This window comes from Hemicordylus capensis, chromosome 3, assembly GCF_027244095.1.
Source record: "Hemicordylus capensis ecotype Gifberg chromosome 3, rHemCap1.1.pri, whole genome shotgun sequence".
Classification (NCBI taxonomy): Eukaryota; Metazoa; Chordata; class Lepidosauria; order Squamata; family Cordylidae; genus Hemicordylus; species Hemicordylus capensis.
The window spans coordinates 270,181,950-270,202,322 of NC_069659.1; the positions used below are offsets into that span (position 1 = coordinate 270,181,950).

The 20,373-nt window shown below is 43.9% G+C and overlaps 1 protein-coding gene across 8 annotated transcripts in view; it reads right to left on the reverse strand.

Annotated features, from left to right (window-relative positions):
* LOC128352213 (pancreatic lipase-related protein 2-like) overlaps window positions 1-20,373 on the reverse strand; it is a 46,481-nt gene extending 26,108 nt beyond the window's left edge. Inside the window, exons 1-6 of one of the 8 annotated variants that reach the window (XM_053312582.1) lie at window positions 20,282-20,373; window positions 14,805-15,096; window positions 8,704-8,752; window positions 6,956-7,110; window positions 3,658-3,783; window positions 1,506-1,640 (exon numbers count right to left, since the gene is read on the reverse strand). In XM_053312582.1, the coding sequence (XP_053168557.1) occupies window positions 1,506-1,640; window positions 3,658-3,783; window positions 6,956-7,110; window positions 8,704-8,752; window positions 14,805-14,807 (468 nt within the window). In that variant the 5' untranslated portion in view covers window positions 14,808-15,096; window positions 20,282-20,373. Of the gene's footprint in view, window positions 1-1,505; window positions 1,641-3,657; window positions 3,784-6,955; window positions 7,111-8,703; window positions 8,753-11,184; window positions 11,230-14,804; window positions 17,630-18,158; window positions 18,737-19,296; window positions 19,602-20,048; window positions 20,183-20,281 lie in introns of those variants that run through there. The other 7 variants (XM_053312587.1, XM_053312584.1, XM_053312583.1 and 4 more) reach the window with 7 other exon arrangements.

Here is a 20,373-nt window from a genome sequence, read left to right on the forward strand (position 1 = left end):
ATGAGCAACGCCTTGCACAGTATGCATAGTAGGGCTGTGCAAAGATTCAGCTTTCCAGTGTTGAAGCTGAATCATCTGCACATAGCCCCTTCTCCTGAAGGCAAGCAGCAGTTTCCAGTGCTTATCTCACTCCATGCAGAGTGGTCCTGTGCACAGCATCTGGGAGGGCTGTTAAGGAGATTCGGAACCATAGGGAGCCCATGTGACATCTTGGAAGGCATGTGGCAAAGCATGTGGGGAGCAATGGGAAATGTAGTCCTTCCCAGTGCTTTCCCCATCAAGCTCTGCACCCCCAGATGTGCCTGAAGGGCAACAGGACATCTGCAATATCACAAAAGGTGTGCTCTTGGTGTGCCACCTTTTTAATCATGTGAGGGGCGAATATGCTTGAAACTATGGCCCTTTGGTAAAGGTAACAGCTGTCCCTTTTACCATTACCTTGCAACACAATGTTGCATAGTATCATTTGCAGTGGCTAATGAGTTGCTTAGTAAATAAATTCTTAGTTCTGTATGATTTGTTAACTGTGCTAAAGCACAGATCAACATATATGCCAAGTCATTTTGGTCGGGTATAGTGCTAAATGAGGATAGGTTGTGTATTCGGCCTATAGACCTGTCATGTGCTCATGTCCAGGTCATTTTTGAAATTGGGAGCTTGCAGACAAGGACAGTAGTTCTATTATAGCCTTTCCTGAATCAATTTTGTCTAATTTTACCTAATTCATTGGTGCCAGCTAACTTACTCTCCCACCTTTACTCATTGTTAATTAGTCCCTTTCTTGTCAAATATAAACTCTAAACTCTCTGGAGAGAAATCAGCTCACTTCAGTAGTTATTGGTTCTAGCAGGGTACATTGGCAGTACAGAAATGATCCATGTCACACAGGTAGCAGAAAACGCTATGGTTCTCACCAGCTGTTGCTGGTGGTGTGTGTGTGTGTGTGTGTGTGTGTGAGAGAGAGAGAGAGAGTGTGTGTGAGAGAGAGAGAGATGGTGGGGGAGGTGTTAGACTGTAATCCCTTTTGGAATAGGGAACCACTTTCTCATCTCTTGCTATGTAAACTGGATGGGAGTGGTTCCCTGTGAGAATTGCAAAGTCATGCTAGATCACGGCTTCTCTTCAATGAACAAATATTTGATTTTTCTAGTGCAAGTTGTCCCAGCATACTAAAAAAATGCCACCCACCCCACCACACACACACACACACACCCCTACCCCTGTTTACAACACAATATTGCATTACTTTTGTGATCTTAGGTTTCGTGCCACTTAACCTTCAAGCAGCAAAGGCAGCTTGTTTATAAACCTTGTAAGAATCCTGAGAATGTCCATTATCTGATCCACTCTTAACACAAATGATTCAAGCCTTCTAGGAATATAAAGCATCTGACTATTACAGCTAGTTGAACATACTCAGCTGACACAATTGGACTCATCTCCTTCCCAAATCTGGTATCCAGCTATGAAGCAAGATAAGTAACTTATAGTAAAACCATTCTTACTGTGAAGGTATTGATAAGATAAGCTATTTCAGCTCCTAGAACACGGGTGTTGCTTGAAGCAATGAAGTATGTGCATTTTGCTCCATCTTCCCAATCAACAGCAATACAGTTTATGTTTTCCACCTTCACCAGCAGCTGCAGTATACATATGATACATCAAAAGAAGTAACCTTTAGAAAATTGCTGAAAGATGCTCTGAGTCTATGGAATAGAGCGGGATATAAATCAAATCCAAATAAGTAAACAATTAAGTATATAAATAAAGGTTTATTAACATGATTTCACTCTATAATGTGGATGAAAATCCTTTAAAGGTTACTAAGTGGACCAAAGATACAGGCTGCTAACACAATTAAATGAGCTGACACTTGGTGGCTTTTTCCATATATTGCTGCATCTGTTAATATTAAAGAACTTAAAGGTAAGATACATACTAGATAGTATAAAACCTCTGCCACTCTACAGAGTATTAAATCAGATTATTCTCCCAAACTGCAGAGAAACTGTGGAGCTATAAGCCCATACTACCATATATAATGATCATATCCTAAAAAAACTCATTTGGGGCTCAAATTATTCAATGTATAAATGCTATTCTATTACTGGGTATACTATTAAATCGGATCCAACAGACGTTCTTGGGCCAGGCAACCTTATATTCCGGTTAGGCTGTCACATTTCCATTGACCTTATATGGGTGGGATCCTATACCTGTCCAGTACAAGAAGGGAGGGGGAAAGAAGAATTGAAACAATCCTAGAGAGGTGCAAACTTACCAGCCACTCTCCTAGCAACCATGGCAACACTGCCAACACATACCAGGCATGGCATACCAAGGATACCTTTATGAGGACCAGTGATGGTAGAATCTGATCCACACAAAGAGAGCCGAGGAGACTTTCCCATGATGGCAATACATTACACACAACCCTGATGACACATGGATGCCACAGCGCTTTCTACTGCCTGAGCTATTGGCAGAAACAGCTGCCAGGAAAGCTAGCACACAGAAGTCAAATCCCTTTATGTCACTCACACAGATACAACCTGCCAATAATTATGTTTTTGACTGCATTCGATGACAAGAAGAAATACAGCTCCCTTGTTAACAGGGAATAAACCTCAAGTTCCACCCCCCACCTGGGACATGGGTCCAAGTGTCCAAGTGCAGGAAAACACGTTTCCCCCCCCCAGGGAAAGAGCTAGGACAAGCCACAAGGAAAGCCCCAATTGCACTCAGGCAATGGCAGATGCTGGTAGCTCACTGCACAGAGACCTGGAATGGGAGCCAGGTTCAAGCCCAGCTGGAGGAATGGTATATGGAATATAGGCTTTGGAATATGCTCCCTACTGAAATGATAGCATCTCCTTCTCTGTTTGTTTTCAGGAAGAACCTCAAAACTCTCCTGCTTTCACAGGCTTTTAATTAGAATTAATTTTAATAATTTTAAAACCTTGTTTTAATCTCTATCTGATTCTATAGTTTTTATTGTCATGTATTATAATTCGTAACTTTGAAATATTTTAAGTTTTGTACACCACCTAGAGATGTACATATCAGACAGAAATAGGATTAAATAAATAAATAAGACCCTGTATAACAATATAAAATCACAATTAAAACAATGAATGCACAAAACAGGATAGATTGTGAAGCTCTTCTCATGATCAGTGAGAAGAGCTTCTGGCGGGTCTGCAGGGAGAGTGGGCTTATCAAATGTTCAGCCCTGGGCGGACAGATTGGCCACCCACATGATTGCCAGCTCCATCACAGAGCCGGTGGGTGCTGCAGGGATCGAGGGCTGCACCCCCCCCCCAGAAGTTCCAGGATGCCCTGCATGAGTATGCGGGGCATTCTGGGGAGGCTGCTTGTAGCCTCCCAGTCGGGGGTCTACTTGTGTGTCGCCCTGCACTGCAGCAGCACACAAGCAAGAAGACAAGGTTAACGGAGCACATGCTCCATTAATCGTGCTGAAGGGAAGTGTGTTTTAGGTGGGCTAGCCACCTTGGGAGCACTGGGCTCGCTCGTGACCCCAGTGCTTCCCACAATCACTGGAAAGCAGGCTAAGCTCCCTTAGCCTGCTTTCCAGTGATTGTGGGAATAGCCTCATAGTCTCAAACAGCAAGAGTGAATAAAATATAACTCTCATACCAAACACAGCTCCACCACCCAACCGTATTTTCCAGTGCTGGTATATCCATGGATAACAAAGCGTGTTTTCCTTAATGGAGAGAAATAAGAGTTTCGGATAGTTGATATATTGGTGGCTGATATTTCCTGTTCAGAATGTAAAAACAGAAATAAAATTCATTTTTAAAAAAAAAATTTCAAAAACTTCAAAACCAACATTTTCTCAGGTATCATCCTCATGAAGGTCCCCTAATCAGATTTCTCTGGATTTAAGTCCAGCAATGAATTTACCTATGTATTGGTAACTTCCATGAATTTACCTATGTGTTGGTCAGACAACTGCACAGGACAAAGCCTCTAACACCTGATGTTTTCCAACCTCAAATGTCCCATATTCTTCTGTGGCAATAATATATAGCTAGCTATAACATACTTGACAAATATATCCCCTCCTTGACATGTATCAGACTATACAGTGTCCAATGTATAAACATATGTTGAACTACAATGGACTATTGATTATGTATATATCCTTTTAGTGTGCAAATAACTTCATAATCTTCCCAATAATAATTCAGTCATACTTGAGATATTGAGTCATTGCCCTGACATCCGACAACTCAGGATCAAATCTACAATTCCATCTACTGGATAACTTACTATGATTCCAATTTTGATATTAATTTATTCTTAATCAGTGCTGGCAATTACTTTGGGCAATTGTTAACAAGCAGAGACCATGACTCAAAATGTTTGAGAATGTATGTTACTGAAGCTCAATGCATTTCATCCAAAAAGTCCTCCTTCTGGGGCCTCTATAATACTCAAACTTTCAAGAGACCTCTGTTAAAATTGTTCCTCACTAGCTTGAAACAAACTGCCTTTAAGTAGTATTCAAGCAAATCTGTGCTGTCTCACTGTGCCTGAAGGGGGCAGGCCCCACCCAGGGGAGCAGCCAAGCAGAGAGAGGAATTAAAGCCTGAAGACAGCAGGTTTGGGGGGAATTTAGGCCCAGACATGAGTACACTGGCACAGAGAGAGCTATCCTAAGAATATAAACCTGCCTGCAGGGTCTAACTGGAGGAAGCAGCTGGAGAACTTCCCTTAGGGCAGATTAATGAAACGGGAACAGACCAAGATGTAACAAGCCTGGGGTTGCCTGCCACTGTGTCCCACCGTGTTACCATTAAAGGTAAAGGAAACCATTATTACATCTTGAGCCCATACTCACAACATGAAGTACCCAGGAAGGAGAGAGTGAACTCAGGCAGCTCATGTCATCTGAGCCACCAGGAGGCCACCCAACCTAGCTGCTCCAGACCTGGGTAGCCCAGATCCATTAACCAGGTAAAAAGTAAGGTAGGAGGAAAATGGAGCTAGTTCAACTTCAACATTTGGCCGTCTGTACTGCCACCGCTCGCAAAGCTGCTCCCAGGCAGCCAGTGGCCATTTTAATCCCAGAGCTGGGGAGTCCACTGCTCGTGCAGTGCATTGTGGGATTCCAGAGGACCCAACAGGAGATCTCCCCCTCCCATCCAGGCTCTGGAACTTGCTGCTGCGCCAGCTGTGTGGGTGCGTAAATGGCAGAGCCCAAAGGAGACTGATCATTTGGGGGAAGGCAGGTAGGATCCTGCCTTCCTCCCAGCCCACCCAACTTCGGTCATGAGAACAACCTTGCTGTGTGTTTAATAGAGCCTTGGAATGGCCTACTCAGCCCCATATGACATGGATCTGCCCGCTTAGGACAAAGAACCAGATACAGTGGGTATAGGAAAGAATCACCCCCTTTGATAGACCTTAAATTCTGGTTCCCTTACATCCTGAAATGAAAACACAAAGAAAATTCCCTTCACCAGCTGTACTTATCCAATGCAACCTATAACATCCAACTGAAAAACATCACAATTACAGTCTAGAAAAAGTGTCAGAAACAAAAAACAAGAATTACTGAGATTGAAAAAGGATCACCCCCCCCCAATGTCAATATTTTGTTGAACCACCTTTTGCTTTAATAACAGCCTTGAGTCTGTTGGGATACTTCTCTATCAACCTTGCACATCTAGACGGAGCAATATTTGCCCACTCCTCCATACAGAACTGTTCAAGTTCGGTCACATTGGATGGTAGGTGTTGGTGGACTGCTATCTTCAAATCTCTCCACAGATTTTCTATGGGATTTAGGTCTGGGCTCTGACTGGGCCACATGAGGACGTTCACTTTTTTCTCCTTCAGCCACTGTGTGGTCAATTTTGCTGTGTGCTTCGGATCGTTGTCATGTTGAAAGGTGAATCTTCTGCCCATCCTCAACTGTCTGGCAGAGGGTAGCAGGTTTTCTTCCAGAATCTGACGGTATTTTGCCCCATCCATTTTTCCTTCTACCCTAATGAGAGCCCCAGTCCCTGAGGCAGAGAAACACCCCCACAACAGGATGCTGCCACCTCCATGCTTCACTGTAGGTATGGTGTGTTGTGGATGGTGAGCTGCGTTGGATTTACACCAGGTGTACTGTTTGGTGTTGAGGCCAAATAGTTCAATCTTGGTCTCATCTGACCATAAGACCTTTTTCCATTTGGCATCAGAATCTTCAAGGTGCCTTCTGGCAAAGCTCAAACGAGCTTTAATGTGGCCTTTCTTGAGAAGTGGCTTTCTCCTTGCGACCCTCCCGAACGAGCCACATCTGTGGAGCGCTCGTGAAATTGTTGTCACATGCACAGAACAACCACTCTTTGCCATGAAGTCCTTTAACTCCTTCAGAGTGGCCATTGGCCTCTTGGTAACCTCTCTTATCAGTTGCCTCCTTGCTCTTCCATCCAGTTTGGAGGGCCGACCGGATCCAGGGAGGATAGCAGTCCACCAACACCTACCATCCAATGTGACCGAACTTGAACAGTTCTGTATGGAGGAGTGGGCAAATATTGCTCCGTCTAGATGTGCAAGGTTGATAGAGAAGTATCCCAACAGACTCAAGGCTGTTATTAAAGCAAAAGGTGGTTCAACAAAATATTGACATTGGGGGGGGGGGTGATCCTTTTTCAATCTCAGTAATTCTTGTTTTTTGTTTCTGACACTTTTTCTAGACTGTAATTGTGATGTTTTTCAGTTGGATGTTATAGGTTGCATTGGATAAGTACAGCTGGTGAAGGGAATTTTCTTTGTGTTTTCATTTCAGGATGTAAGGGAACCAGAATTTAAGGTCTATCAAAGGGGGTGATTCTTTCCTATACCCACTGTAACTGTGAGATGGTAAGAAATAATAGACATGAACAGAAAATATACAGTTATAATGACTTTTAAATATATAGTGAAAAAGAGATCTCACTTGTGACATATTTCCAGTCTCTTTGGTGAAAAGAGAGAAGGTGATATTCATACTTTCAGGAGACGCAGGTAAGGGCAACAGTTGTCTCCCAGGTATTCCTGACCAAGGCGGTTTATCAGAAAAGCAGCCAATCCTTTCATAGCAGACTTCATTGGCTAGAGAATACGCAAAGCATATCATTAATATCTGAGGGATCACCACTATTCCGAATGGAACAAGGACCATTAACCCTTATTATAATTTAAAATGCTGGTGTTTCAGACCTTTCCCATTATCTGTACTAACAGACATCCACTTGAAAGTAACGTCACTGGCTTATATTCATTCATTCATTCATTCCATTTATATCCTGCTCTTCCTCCATGGAACCCAGAGCAGTTGCATGGTTGTTTATCCTCACAACAACCCTGTGATGTAGGTTAGGCTGAGAGATGCATGACTGGCCCAGAGTCACCCAGTGAGTTTCTTGGCTGAGTGGGGATTTGAAGTCAGGTCTCCCTGGTCCTAGTCCATCACTCTAACCACTATACCATACTGGCTTTCATGCACAGTTCTATGAGGGTGGTTCAGAACAGCTCACACCATTGCAATCATCTAACCCCTCCCCCTCCCCCAAACACACACACACACACACAGGGAGAAAACAAACACCCAACTTCACATATATACTGATGGGGTCTCAGCTGTCAGTGACTGACCAGGAGATATATCCTGGGGTCGTGGTGGACAGCTCATTGAAAGTGTTGACTCAATGGACAGCAGCTGTGGAAAAGACCAATTCTATGCTAGGGGACTGAAAATAAAACGGGATTGAAAATAAAGATGCTAATATTATAATGCCCTTATACAAATCTAGGGTGTGGCCACATTTGGAGTACCGCATACAGTTCTGGTCACCATATCTTAAGAAGGACATTCTAGAACTTGGAGAGGTGCAGAAGAGGGAAACCAAGATGATCAGGGGCCTGGAGCAACTTCCTTATGAGGCTAGGCTACAGCATCTGGGCCTCTTTACTGCGAAAAAGAAGCGACTAAGGGGAGACATGATCAAGGTGTATAAAATTGTGCATGGAGTGGAGAGAGTGGACAGAGAGAAGATTTTCTCCCTCTCTCACAACACTAGAACCAGGGGTCATCCCATGAAACTGAAGGGCGGGAAATTTGGGACCGACAAAGGTAGTACTTTTTTCGCACAGCGCGTAATTAATCTGTGGAATTCTCCACCACAGGATGTAGTGATGGTCACTAGCTTGGATGGCTTTAAAAGGGACTTAGACAACTTCATGGAGGACAGGTCTATCAATGGCTACTAGTCTGGTGGCTATAGGCCATCACCAGCCTCAGAGGCAAGATGCCTCTAAATACCAGTTGCAGGGGAGCAACAGCAGGAAAGAGGGCATGCCTGTGGGCTTCTCAGAGGCATCTGGTGGGCCACTGTGTGAAACAGGATGCTGGATTAGATAGGCCTTGGGCCTGATCCAGCAGAGCTGTTCTTATGTTCTTAAACATGCCTACAGTGCTGAACAAAAGGGCTTGTATGTTCTAACTTTCTTAGATGCTTGCAGTGATGCAGGAGGTTCCAAATCACACTTGCAAAGCTGCACAGCATGTAAATCTCTGATTTTAATGGAATTTTCAGTACTCCCAAACAAGGTTACATCTATCTAACTGATTTTATTATTCATTTGTTTAAATTTTACATTTTATAGCATCTCTAGAAAGGCATAATGTATAAAATATTGCCTCACCTTGTCCTGTGCCAAAGAAAAAAAGGGCAGCAATCCAGACTTTGGTAATCTGTAATACATTTAAATATACATGTTAAGCCAACATAAATAAAGTAAGTGTGTCATTATTCCAGAAGGAGAAAATATTCACTCATTTTTTAGCCTACTTTCCAGTAGGCTTATGAGATCACCCGGCATGCTATGTGTGTGTCCATCCGTGTGTCCCCCCCGCCAATCAACTTCACAATGCCTGAACCAATATGAACCAAATTGGGAACAGTTGTAGGGACACATAGGTGCACCTCAACAATGTAGTTTGTGATGATGTCATCCACCCCAAACCAAGATGGCAGACGCATAAACTTTGAGGCCCAAGTGGGCTAACTTGTGAACCACCTAACCTAGCTGTAGGGACACAGAGATGCCCAAATGGCATGGTGTGTGATGATGTCATCCATTCCAATTCAATATGGCGGCCGTGTGAGCATCTGAGGTGCCAGCAAGCTAATTTGTAGACTATCTAACCAATTTAAACCAAATTAGGTACAGTTGCAGTGAGTGACACATAGGGACACCTCAACGGCATAGTTTGTGATGATGTCACCCACGCCAAACCAAGATGGCAGACGCGTACACTTTTGAGGCGCAACTTGAGGACTGTCTAACCAATTTGAACCAAATTTGGAACACCTGTAGTGGGTGATCCCAGAACACTGGGACACCTCAATAGTGCAGTTTTTAATCATGACATCCACCCTGATCCAAGATAGCAGACATATGAACATTTGATGCGCAGGAGATCTAACTTGTGGACCTTGATTTGTACCAAATTTAGTCCAGATGTAGAGACAGTGAAAGGAAAGTAGGCTGATGAGTTCTTACTGGAACAACTTGTCTTTAATAGTTTGACTAAATCCAGAAAAATTTAGCTGTCCTTAAATCTTATAGTGCTCAATGGACCCATTTGCCAGTTCTGCCCACATTTAACAAATTTATTGACTGCCTGATTATTGGGTAAAGTTAGAACATAACTGCTGAAGGATTAGTCCTATTCATATTTAATATTAAAAGATGCCTTTAAGTCAATATGGAAGTAGACGCTGAAGAAAAAGCTTGCCATATATGATTTTACAGCTGAAGGTCTTAAAATCATGGGACATGAACAAGCAAAAACGGTATTAAGACAGAGAGTGATGGGTATGGAGTGGCAACAACAGCTGGGCATGGTATCACTATGTTTAAGGTCATGGAGATATCCACGTATTGTAAAACCAATTACATATAGTATGGCTATTTCAATTGCCAAATATCGAAGAGTATTCACACTTGCCCATTTTGATACATTACCATCTGCTGTCCTAAGGGGAGATAAAATGAGATTCCTTATCAAGAATGTCTCTCTACCCTAGTGAGGCAAAGGTAATTTAAATTAGCATGTCTTGTAACACTGTAGTTTCTCTCAGGACGTACAAGCTATGTTGTTATATCCATCCTTAGAAAGGAGGCTGGGTGATGGGGATGAAATATGTGTTTTATATCTTTTGTCTAATCAAGCCTCTATGTTAACATATAATGTAGCTAAGTTCTGCATTGCTGCTATAGCAATAGCAATAGCAATAGCAATAGCACTTACATTTATATACCGCTCTATAGCCGAAGCTCTCTAAGCGGTTTACAATGATTTAGCATATTGCCCCCAACATTCTGGGTACTCATTTTACCGACCTCGGAAGGATGGAAGGCTGAGTCAACCTTGAGCCCCTGGTCAGGATCAAACTTGTAACCTTCTGGTTACAGGGCGGCAGTTTTTACCACTGCGCCACCAGGGGCTCATCTATGATAATTCACTAACAGATCTTGACTTCTAAGAATGTATATGTAATGTAAAAATAGCTGGGCTGAGTATTTAGTATGATACTGTGCATATATAGACATCTGTATGTATGTATATAATGTTGCTTTATGCTGGTCGGAAACCGTACTACTACTGCTATGACTACGACGACCATATTCTGCATATTATGGCTGGATTCAGATGAAACACAAAACCAAAGCTCCATTCAGCTCTGGTTTTGCTAGCCAAATGTCTGGACCCAGGGAACTGGAGTTAAAAGAAAAAATGGACCCACAGTTCCCCTCCCCTAACTCTGACTGTTACGTTCGGTTTATAACAAGTTATGCCGCCGACAACTGCATTTTGGTGATGCCTCTCTTATGTACAGACCAAGGATTGGAGTTTGTCTTCACAGCCATGTTGTGCTCCATGTTACACCAGCGCAACATGATTCTAGAATGCAAGTTCTGACTTAGCAGAGCTAGCTAGTGCAAAATCCTTGTGCTAGCGCAACATGTTTGTGCAAGTGCAGCATTAGTCTGATGTCAGCCAAAGGGGTCTTTTTGCGGGGGGGGGGGTGTTTTTAAAATACATTCTGCTAGTGCTATTTGACTTTGACTTTGTATTTCTTTATTTATAAATAAATATAAATATTAAAATATTTATACCTCGCCCCTCCAGTTCACTACTGCTCGGGGTGGCTCACAGCATTACTAAAACAGATACAATGTAAAACATGAGACCAATAAAATTAAACCAGTTAAGTTAAAAAACTTAAAAGCCCAGGTTAAAACAACAATTAAAATTACAATTTTGTAAACGTTTCAAATTAAAGGTTGTTTTAAAAGCTAAAAATGGAGAACTATAAAAACTAAAGCACCTACCAGATATCAGCAGCAGATAAAACATTTAAAAGATTCTTTAGCCTTTTCAGTTGTTTCTTAAAAAAAAACTGAAGGAGGGAGCATGGTGAAGCTCTTTGGGGAGGGGCCACAACCCAATATACCCTGTCTCTATTCCCCACCAACCGAAACTTTGTTAGTGGTGGGACCATGAGCAGGGTCTGAAATGATGAGCAGAGAGCCCTGGCAAGTTCATATGGGTCAATGCAGTCCAATAGGTACCTCGGCCTCAAGCCATGTGGAGCTTTACAGGTCAAGACCAGGTAGTGGTGTGCCCGAACCGGTCCGGCGGCCATTCCAAAGAATGGCCGAACTGCCGGACCGGTTCGGACTGGGCTGGTTCGGGTCCGGGTGGGGGGTATATCTTTAAGGGCGGGGAGGGCTTGCTTAGCCCTCCCGCCTCCTTGCCCCCGCCAGCGCCCGTATTTAACATTATAGGGGCGCTGGAAACCAGCCGCCCCCCCCCGCCGCCGCCACCGCCGCCGCCGCGAAATCACTCTTAAAAACATCCAGCCCTCCCTCCCTCCCAGCTAGCTGCCCGCCCGCCCCCCCACCCACCCACCCAGTCGCTCACCCGGTCGGTAGATACTAAGCGAGAGGAGCTCCGGCACAGAGCTCCTCTCGCTAGGAAGGCCTCCGGGAGAATGGTGGCTTGCGCGCGCGCGCGCATGCGCGCGCCGCAAACCACGCCGTTCTCCGGAGGCCCGGTCTACCTGGGAGGGAGGGAGGGCTGGATGTTTTTAAGAGTGATTTCGCGGCGGCGGCGGGTGGCGGCGGGGGGGGGGGCGGCTGGTTTCCAGCGCCCCTATAATGTTAAATACGGGCGCTGGCGGGGGCAAGGAGGCGGGAGGGCTAAGCAAGCCCTCCCCGCCCTAAAAACAAGGCCCCCCTTCGGTGCCGGTCCGGACTTCTCCGGACCGTGCACATCCCTAAGACCAGGACCTTGATTCTAGCCTGGAAGCAGACCAGTAACCAATAAAGCTGCCTCAGGATGAGTGTGACACTCATGAAGTGACTTGCACCCACGAGCATCCTTGCAGCAGCATCTTAGACCAGCTGAAGCTTCCGAACTGTCTTCAAAGGCAGCTCCATGTAGAGCACACTGCAGTAGTCCAATCTGGATGTTACCAAAGCATGAGTGACTGAGGCCAGATCTGAACTTCTCCAAGTAGGTCACAGCTGGCGTACCAGCCATAGCTGGTAAAAGGCACCCTTACACACAGCTACCACCTGTGCCTCCAAGGGCAGTGTCAGGTCCAGAAACACCCTCCAAGCTATAGACTTTGTCTTTCAAAGGGAGTGTGACCCCATCCAAGACCAGATTTACCTCAATACTTGGATGATCAGTTTTACCAACCCATAGCACTTCCATCTTATCTGGATTAAGTTTGAGCTTGTTTGCCCCATCAGGGGTGTAGTGTGCATTGGACAAGGGGGTGCAAATGTCCCTGGGCCCACAAGGGCTCCTGCTGGTGCCCACAGCTACCCCATTGCCCATCGCTGCCGTCTTTGCCTGCCGCTGTCCCACCACAGCCCCACCACTCATACTACCCATAATCTTCACTGCCAGGGTGAACAGGTGACCCCCTGTAGTGGTGGCGGCAAGCAGGCTTCTCTCCCCCCTCCCCCCACTCCCCCCACTTGCCACTCAGTAGCAAACATTGTGGGAATGCCTTTGTCTTTCTGTATGTGGCACAAGAAAACAGCACGAGACAAAACACTCCTCCTATGTTGCAAAATCTTTGGACTTTAATAACTTGGCAAAGCAATTATAGGTCAGGTCAAGGAGCTTATATACACCCTGAAAGTGACACTAGGATAGCAGTTTAGAATGGGGTTGGGGTGGGAAGTGTAAATGATTTGATGAAGAACTAAAGCTTTTCATCAACTATGCAGAAATAGAGATCAGCTATATAAAGATTGTCAATAGTTTTCCTGTCTGCGCATCACCAGAGTGTGTATAGCAGACTTGCACAACATAAGGCCTGGGGACCGGACCCAATCCACAGGGACTTTTTTCCTGGCCCCAGAGGTGGCTGACACCCATCTTTCAGATAACTCTACCATAATATCAGCTGAAAAATACAAATCAAGCTCGTTAATCTTTTATATTTCAAAAACTATTTAGCAGTGGATGTAGCAAGACCAAAAAATGCTGGAAAACTACAAATTTCAGTATGCTGGGGCTCATGAAATACCCAAATACCATGTGGAGGTGTACTTGGAAAACTAAACAGAAGTGCCTGTCTAATTCTCTACGATGCATTGTAGCATCACTATTACATAAGTTTTAAAAATAAATGGAGAATTTGACTTTTCCCAGATACTCTGAAAATAATTAAAGAATATGCAGAGAAAACTGTGTCCCTGCTTGGAATATATTCTAGTATTTCAGAAAGACAGTTAAAATGAGAGGAAAAAGAGCAATAAACTCCCAGTGGGCCTTAATACTAAGGATTTCACACTGATTCAAAGACAAACTCATCATTAATAGCCATATTATTAAGACATCACATTTAACTCACTTATCACAAGAAGCAAAGTAAGAGCAAATGAATACAATTGTAGCTGATAAGCTTCAGCTCAGTATTCACAAGCCCTGATTCTCTGTACATAGTGCCAAACTAAATATGTGTACAGTGACTTATATTATATTTTAAAATATATATATCTGTAGCCCCTTTGGGGGGCTTCCTAAAGGCCATGGGAGGGTCTGCAAAGTTTCCCCCTCCCCCCGCTGGCCTCTAAGGCCTCACAGGAACCATTTGAGCATGTGCAGTGTCTATTTTTTAAAAAGTTTTTTTTAAAAAAATGGCCACTACAATCAAAATGGCCACCGCGCATTCTCAAATGGCCTCTGTGAGGCCTGGCATGGCCTAGGGCCTCGCAGAGGCCATTTGAGCATGCGTGGTGGCCGTGGTGCCCGGGGCACGTGCCCTGCCTGCCTCACCCTAGATATGCCCCTGGGAAGGAAGGAAGAGTGCTAACAGCCTCTTTTCTCCTCAGGCTGTATCTAATAATTCATTTCATTAATATTTTTAATGAGTAGTAGTTGCTTTCATTTATATTTAATAATTAATGTTAATGTAATAATTATGGGCTGAACATTTGCCTTAGCCCCCTACACTCTAAGTCATGAGTGGTTCTGGCCCACCAGGTTATTTGGGTTTTGCACCCTGATGTATATAGCATTGCCTGCACAAGCTAGGAATTGCCTGCCAGTTCCTTTTAGAATTCTTTTTTAACCCTCTGTTCTTTGTGTTAGTCTCTTGTAATAGCTGAATAATTCAACCTGCATTTTCATTTTCTTACACTCATTAATTTATCTTATTTTCTCACATCAGATAAACTGCTCTAAGCATCTGTATGCCATATCAGCCACTTACCATTTTAAATTCAGCTTCTATTTATGCTGTAAAATCCTCAGATTATGCTGTTGCTGCTGCCGTGCTGTTCCCTCCTCTCTTCCCTGACTTAGAAGCGCATAGATACAATGGCAAAACAAGGTTCCTGGTGGGTGTGGATGCTATCAATGGGTTCTAATTATGCATTTGTGGGTGTGTTGTATGTTACTGTAATACTTAGGCTCATCTTATGTCTCTGGTTCCTTTGGCTTGAATTTGCTGAACTTACACTCATTGAGGTCGCATTTTGTTTATAACTTCCTGAAGTAATCGTCTATACAAAAGATAATCTAAGATATGAATTACATTTGAATTATGAAGCATGCCTCAGGGGAAAAGAAAGTTTGGAATTACCCATTGCTTCTCCTGTGAGTAATGAGTTCTTTAACTTGGGCCCACGCAGTCCCCTACCTCAGTGTTTGGCTGTGGTGAAACTTCAATGAGATATTGAAATAAGAGACTCCCCATCTCTGGCAACTTTTAAAAAGGCACTGAAGACACATTTGTTCACCCAGGCTTTTAATTCGGTTTATAGTTTTAATGGTTTTTAATGTTGGGTTTTAAATGATTTTAATGTTTTAATCATTTTTAAAATTGTGTTTAATTTGCATTGTTTTTGTTGTACACCGCCCAGAGACGCAGGTTTGGGGTGGTATATAAATATGTTAAATAAACATATACTCCTGTACAATTTTTACTAGTTGTGTAATTGTTAGTCAGTATATATGTGTGTGTGTGTACACACACACACACACACACACACACACACACACACAACACACAACCGAAGCCCTTGGCTATCTAGTTCAGTATTGTTTACTCTGACTGGTAGAAGCTCTCCAGAGTCTTAAGCCAATGTAGTTTCCCAGACCTTGTATTGAGGATCAAAAGACACGTTACTTTAAGCCGGCACTATGCAGCTGCATGCTTGTTTCTTCTTTGTAAAATAGTTTGTGGGGAGGATGAATCTGGATTAGTGTCAATGAGATCTCCCCAGGTCAAACAGTGCAAGAGAGAGTCCAGTCTGGACTGGAACCATGGGAAGGGCAAAGGTTTAAACCTGCCACCCCAATCTGGATCTGCCTGGCCTGCACACACTATTTTACATAGAGAAAAACAAGTTTGAAGCTGCATAGTGCATGCTTAAAGTAATGCCTCATTTTACCCTCCCTGAATATTTGATGGGTGATTCAGTCTGGAATTATACGCATATAAAACATGCACTCTTCCACTGAGCAGAGTATCTCTCTGGTTTCCATAAAATTATATTGATTCACCATTCTCTTATGGAGTCCTTGGCAGCATATATTGGAGGAAGGCACACTTAGAGCATCTGGGAGGTCGGAGAGAGTGAAGAGTGGAAGTGGGTAGATTCTATCTTCTCCCTGACTCCTCCTGACAAACAGCCGCCTCACCCTGCCTGTGCATTTCTGTCTCGGCCAAGAAGGTTTGTTTTTGCAGCCCCAGACCTTCTGAAGGACCAGCTTGTGGCAGCCTGATTGCTGCCCTATTCCACCTGTGCCTTCTACCTGAGCGCTTGACTTGTTCCACCTGTCCCTAAGGATCAGAGATCTCTTGTGAGAGGAGAGATTTCTGGAGTCCTTGGCAGCATATATTGGAGGAAGGCACGCCAGCGGACCGCCTGTAGGCAGCCGCCAAAGCCAGCCACCAAAGGGGGGCAGCCTTTGGTACTGGGCCTTTGGTGTGGGTCTGGGATCTGGGGGGAGGGAGTTATAAGGTGGGCTTGGAGGTCTGGGTTGAATGTTGTTAGTCCTCCCTTAAATTGGGCTGTACCAGGCCTTTTGTTTATTTATTTATTTATTTATTTATTTTTACATTTCTATACCACCTTTCGTTAAAAGAAAACCCCAAGGCGGTTTACAAAAATTAAAACATACAATAAAAGCAGTAAAAACATCAAGCAATAAAAACATCAAGCTAAAAACATATAAACAAGCATAAAAACATGACAACAAATAACAGATAAAAACACAGAGAAGCCGCAGTAAAAACGATCATGTAAAAGCCTGGGTAAAAAGCCAAGTCTTTAAAAGCTTTCTAAAAGCCGTGATGGAGTCTGAGGAACAAATGGCCACCGAGAGAGCATTCCAGAGTCTAGGGGCAGCAACAGAGAAGGCCCTGTCCCGAGTGCACGAAAGCCGGGCCTCCCTCATTGTCGGCACCCGGAGCAGGGCCCCCTCAGATGTCCTTGTCAAGCGGGCAGCAACCCTTGGGAGCAGGCAGTCCCTCAAATACCCCGGGCCCAAACCGTTAAGGGCTTTAAAGGTCAAAACCAGCACCTTGAATTGGACCCGGAAACGAACCGGCAGCCAGTGCAGCTTTTTCAAAATGGGGGTGATATGTTCCCAACGGGCAGCTCCAGATAACACCCTCGCTGCTGCGTTTTGCACTAGCTGCAGTTTCCGGATATTCTTCAAGGGCAGCCCCACGTAGAGCGCGTTACAGTAATCCAACCGCAACGTGACTTTGTTGTCATGTGTTTGGGTTCTCTTGGGCAGAATGATGCCGGGTATGTGTCCAGTGGCTCTGGGGCAGCTATTACTGTTGTGGTGGAGAATAGAAGAATTGGCATTGGCAGAGCAGCTGGCCGTTACAGGGGAAGGCAAACCAGTAATTTAGTAACTGTTTCCACTTCCGGCTGCCCTGTCAGCTCTCTGGCCTCGGGGAGCAGTTCCAGCTTCCCACAGAACCTAACCTTGCTCCTTTGCAATGCCAGGTCAGTTCAGAATAAGACCAAAATCATCCATGACTTGATCATGGATGAGGGAGCCAACCTGGCTTGTATAACTGAGACCTGGATGGGGGAGGCTAGTGGCCCAGTTTCGGCCAAACGGCTAAGTTTTGGAGGACCAAACATGGATCTGATTTCTACTTCTAAATAGGGATGTGCACAAACTGAGGGTTGTGCACAGGTTTGGCGCCAAACCAGTTCAGGCAAGGAGTGGCGAACAGGACCTTTAAAAAGGAGGAGAGCAGGTTACAAAACCACAACCATGGAAACACAATTTGGCTAGGTCCTCTATGCTCCAATCCACTACTTGCATAGGCTGGTGGCAACAGCAAGAGCTGGGGATTAGTGTTACAGCAATGTTTAAGAAGAATTTGGTTACCATGTGCTTCTGAGCATATGGTGAGTACTGGTATCTCAGCAGGCAACAACTACAATCAGCACAATTAGTCTGTGTCCACATGGCAGAGACCAACACAGAAATGAATTCAGAGACAATGAAAAGAAAGCATATATGGTCAAACAATAATATTTATAAATCAGATTGAATGAATTGTTCATATTTATTAATCAAACACACACTGTACCTTAATTCCCTCAGAAGTTGATTGGTCATGAGGATGAAAGCAAACAGTTCCAAAGAAGGAGTCTCATAGAAGTTTATATTCTACAAGATGGATAATGAAGCAGATCCTAGGCCTGACTGCAGTTTCAGGCCTCAGTCCACAAGTGCTGACACTATAGCTGATGGATAGCAGAATGTTGCCACAAGCTTCTTTCAGTCTCCTAGTCTCCGTCCCTTCTGAGCTCTTCCCATCTTAAATACTTGATAAATTCATCTTTTCTAGAAATCTAGCTTCTCCTCTCTTCTACTTTTTCTCTCAGAATTCTTCTCCCTCAGTCTCTCTCCTACAGCATCTCTCAAGGGCCAAAAAATAATTCAACTCACTCTCCATCCACATCTAACAGAGGGCTACACATATAATATATTGAATGTCTACCTGTCACACAACTGTTAAAAGTCCTGGGCCCTCTGGCCCTTACAAGGAACGCAGCAGCCCTTCCCTCTTAGGAAGAACAAGGTTGGACCATAGTATACTCTTGAACATGACCACTGAGGCCTACCAGTAAAATGAAGCAGAATAGAAACGGCCACTGCTGAGGAGCCAAGTCCTATATGACTGAGCCTGCTCCTCCTTATTTTCAAGACATTTATTTATTTATTTGTTTGTTTGTTTAACATATTTATATACCGCTCAAACATCTCTGGGCGGTTTACAACAACAAAATAACAGAAAAGTTAAAACATTAATTAAAACTAATAATGAAAACAGATAAATTAAAATATTGGTTAAAATAAATGACAGTAAAAATGGCATTTAATTAAAAGCCTAGGTGAACAGATGTGTCTTAAAAGATTTTTTTTTTTAATTGTCAGAGATGGGGAGGCTCTTATTTCAGCAGGGAGCACATTCCAAAGCTTCAGGGCAGCAGCATAGAAGGCCTGTCCCCGAGTAGCCACCAGACGAGCCAGTAGCAACTGCAGACGGACCTCTCCTGATGGGCGGTGGGGTTCATGGGCGGTGGGGTTCATAATGAACATTAAATTCATTATGGCTGGGGATCCTGGGAGTTGTAGTTCAGCAACAACTGGAGTGCCAAAGGTCGCCTACCCCTGCCATGAAAGCTATTTTCTTAATTTGTAGAAATCCAAAACATATTTACTTTGAGAAAACCATGAAAGAGAATTGCACAGTAGATAGACCATCTAAAGAGACCTTTCCCAAAATATTTCAGTCAGTCTAGACTTCCCTATTGGGATGTATAAAATTCCATTATAAAGATGGGTGGGTGGGAAGACCCAACTGTCATCTTGAGGTTTCATGTCCTGCACAGGAGATGGCAATGGTAAACCCCTCCTGTATTGTACCAAAGAAAACCACAGGGCTCTGCGGTTGCCAGGAGTTGACACTAACTCGATGTCAAACTTTACTTTACTTTTCAGCTTCTGCTGCTTGTAATCCCGCAGATTCAATAAAAACCCCTGACGCACTTGATGAGCAAGCAATTCTGAGAGTAAAAGGTCTCTTTGCACAAATAATGCAATGGGAAAGCTTTGAGAAGCCACAGAAGGTTGGGGGGATTCACAGGTGAAATAACATTATAGATAGTTGTTTTACTTCTCCACCCATAATATACAGGCACTCCTATGCCTGTATTATCTATCTCTATCCCTATCAAGACCCTTGTGAAGCTTGGGCTATTTAACTTACTTTAATGTTTTAATGTTTTAGAATAAGTATGATTTTGCTTATTACTGTTAAGAGGGCTTTTTGTGACTAATGTTCAACAAATCCCATATGATGGAGACAAAAGTAGCATCTTTATACTCAAGTTCACTCAGTAGCAGTTGGAGAGTGCGGGGGGTCGTGGTGATGGGGGCAGGAAAATATCTCTTTAACCAGTGGCAAACTTACCCACTACTGGTATCTACAAAGCTGTGCAGGGCAGACACGCCCAACCTAGCATCCTGTGGGAAGGAACTTGACCTGGCATCCTGCGGCCTCCCCACCCCCACTGTTTAGATGGCCTCCACCCGTGACTACATAGTGCAAGAATGCAGGGGAAATTTAAGGGAAGGAAGACTAGGCAGGCTGAGATAAGAAGGAACATTAAGCACACATGACCTGTCTTTCCGGAAAACACCCACATTAATTGGAAGGCTAGTCAGAATAGTCTCAATTATTTTCCTCCTCTTCACATCTCCTCTTCACATCTTTCATAATGTTCATTATGAACCCC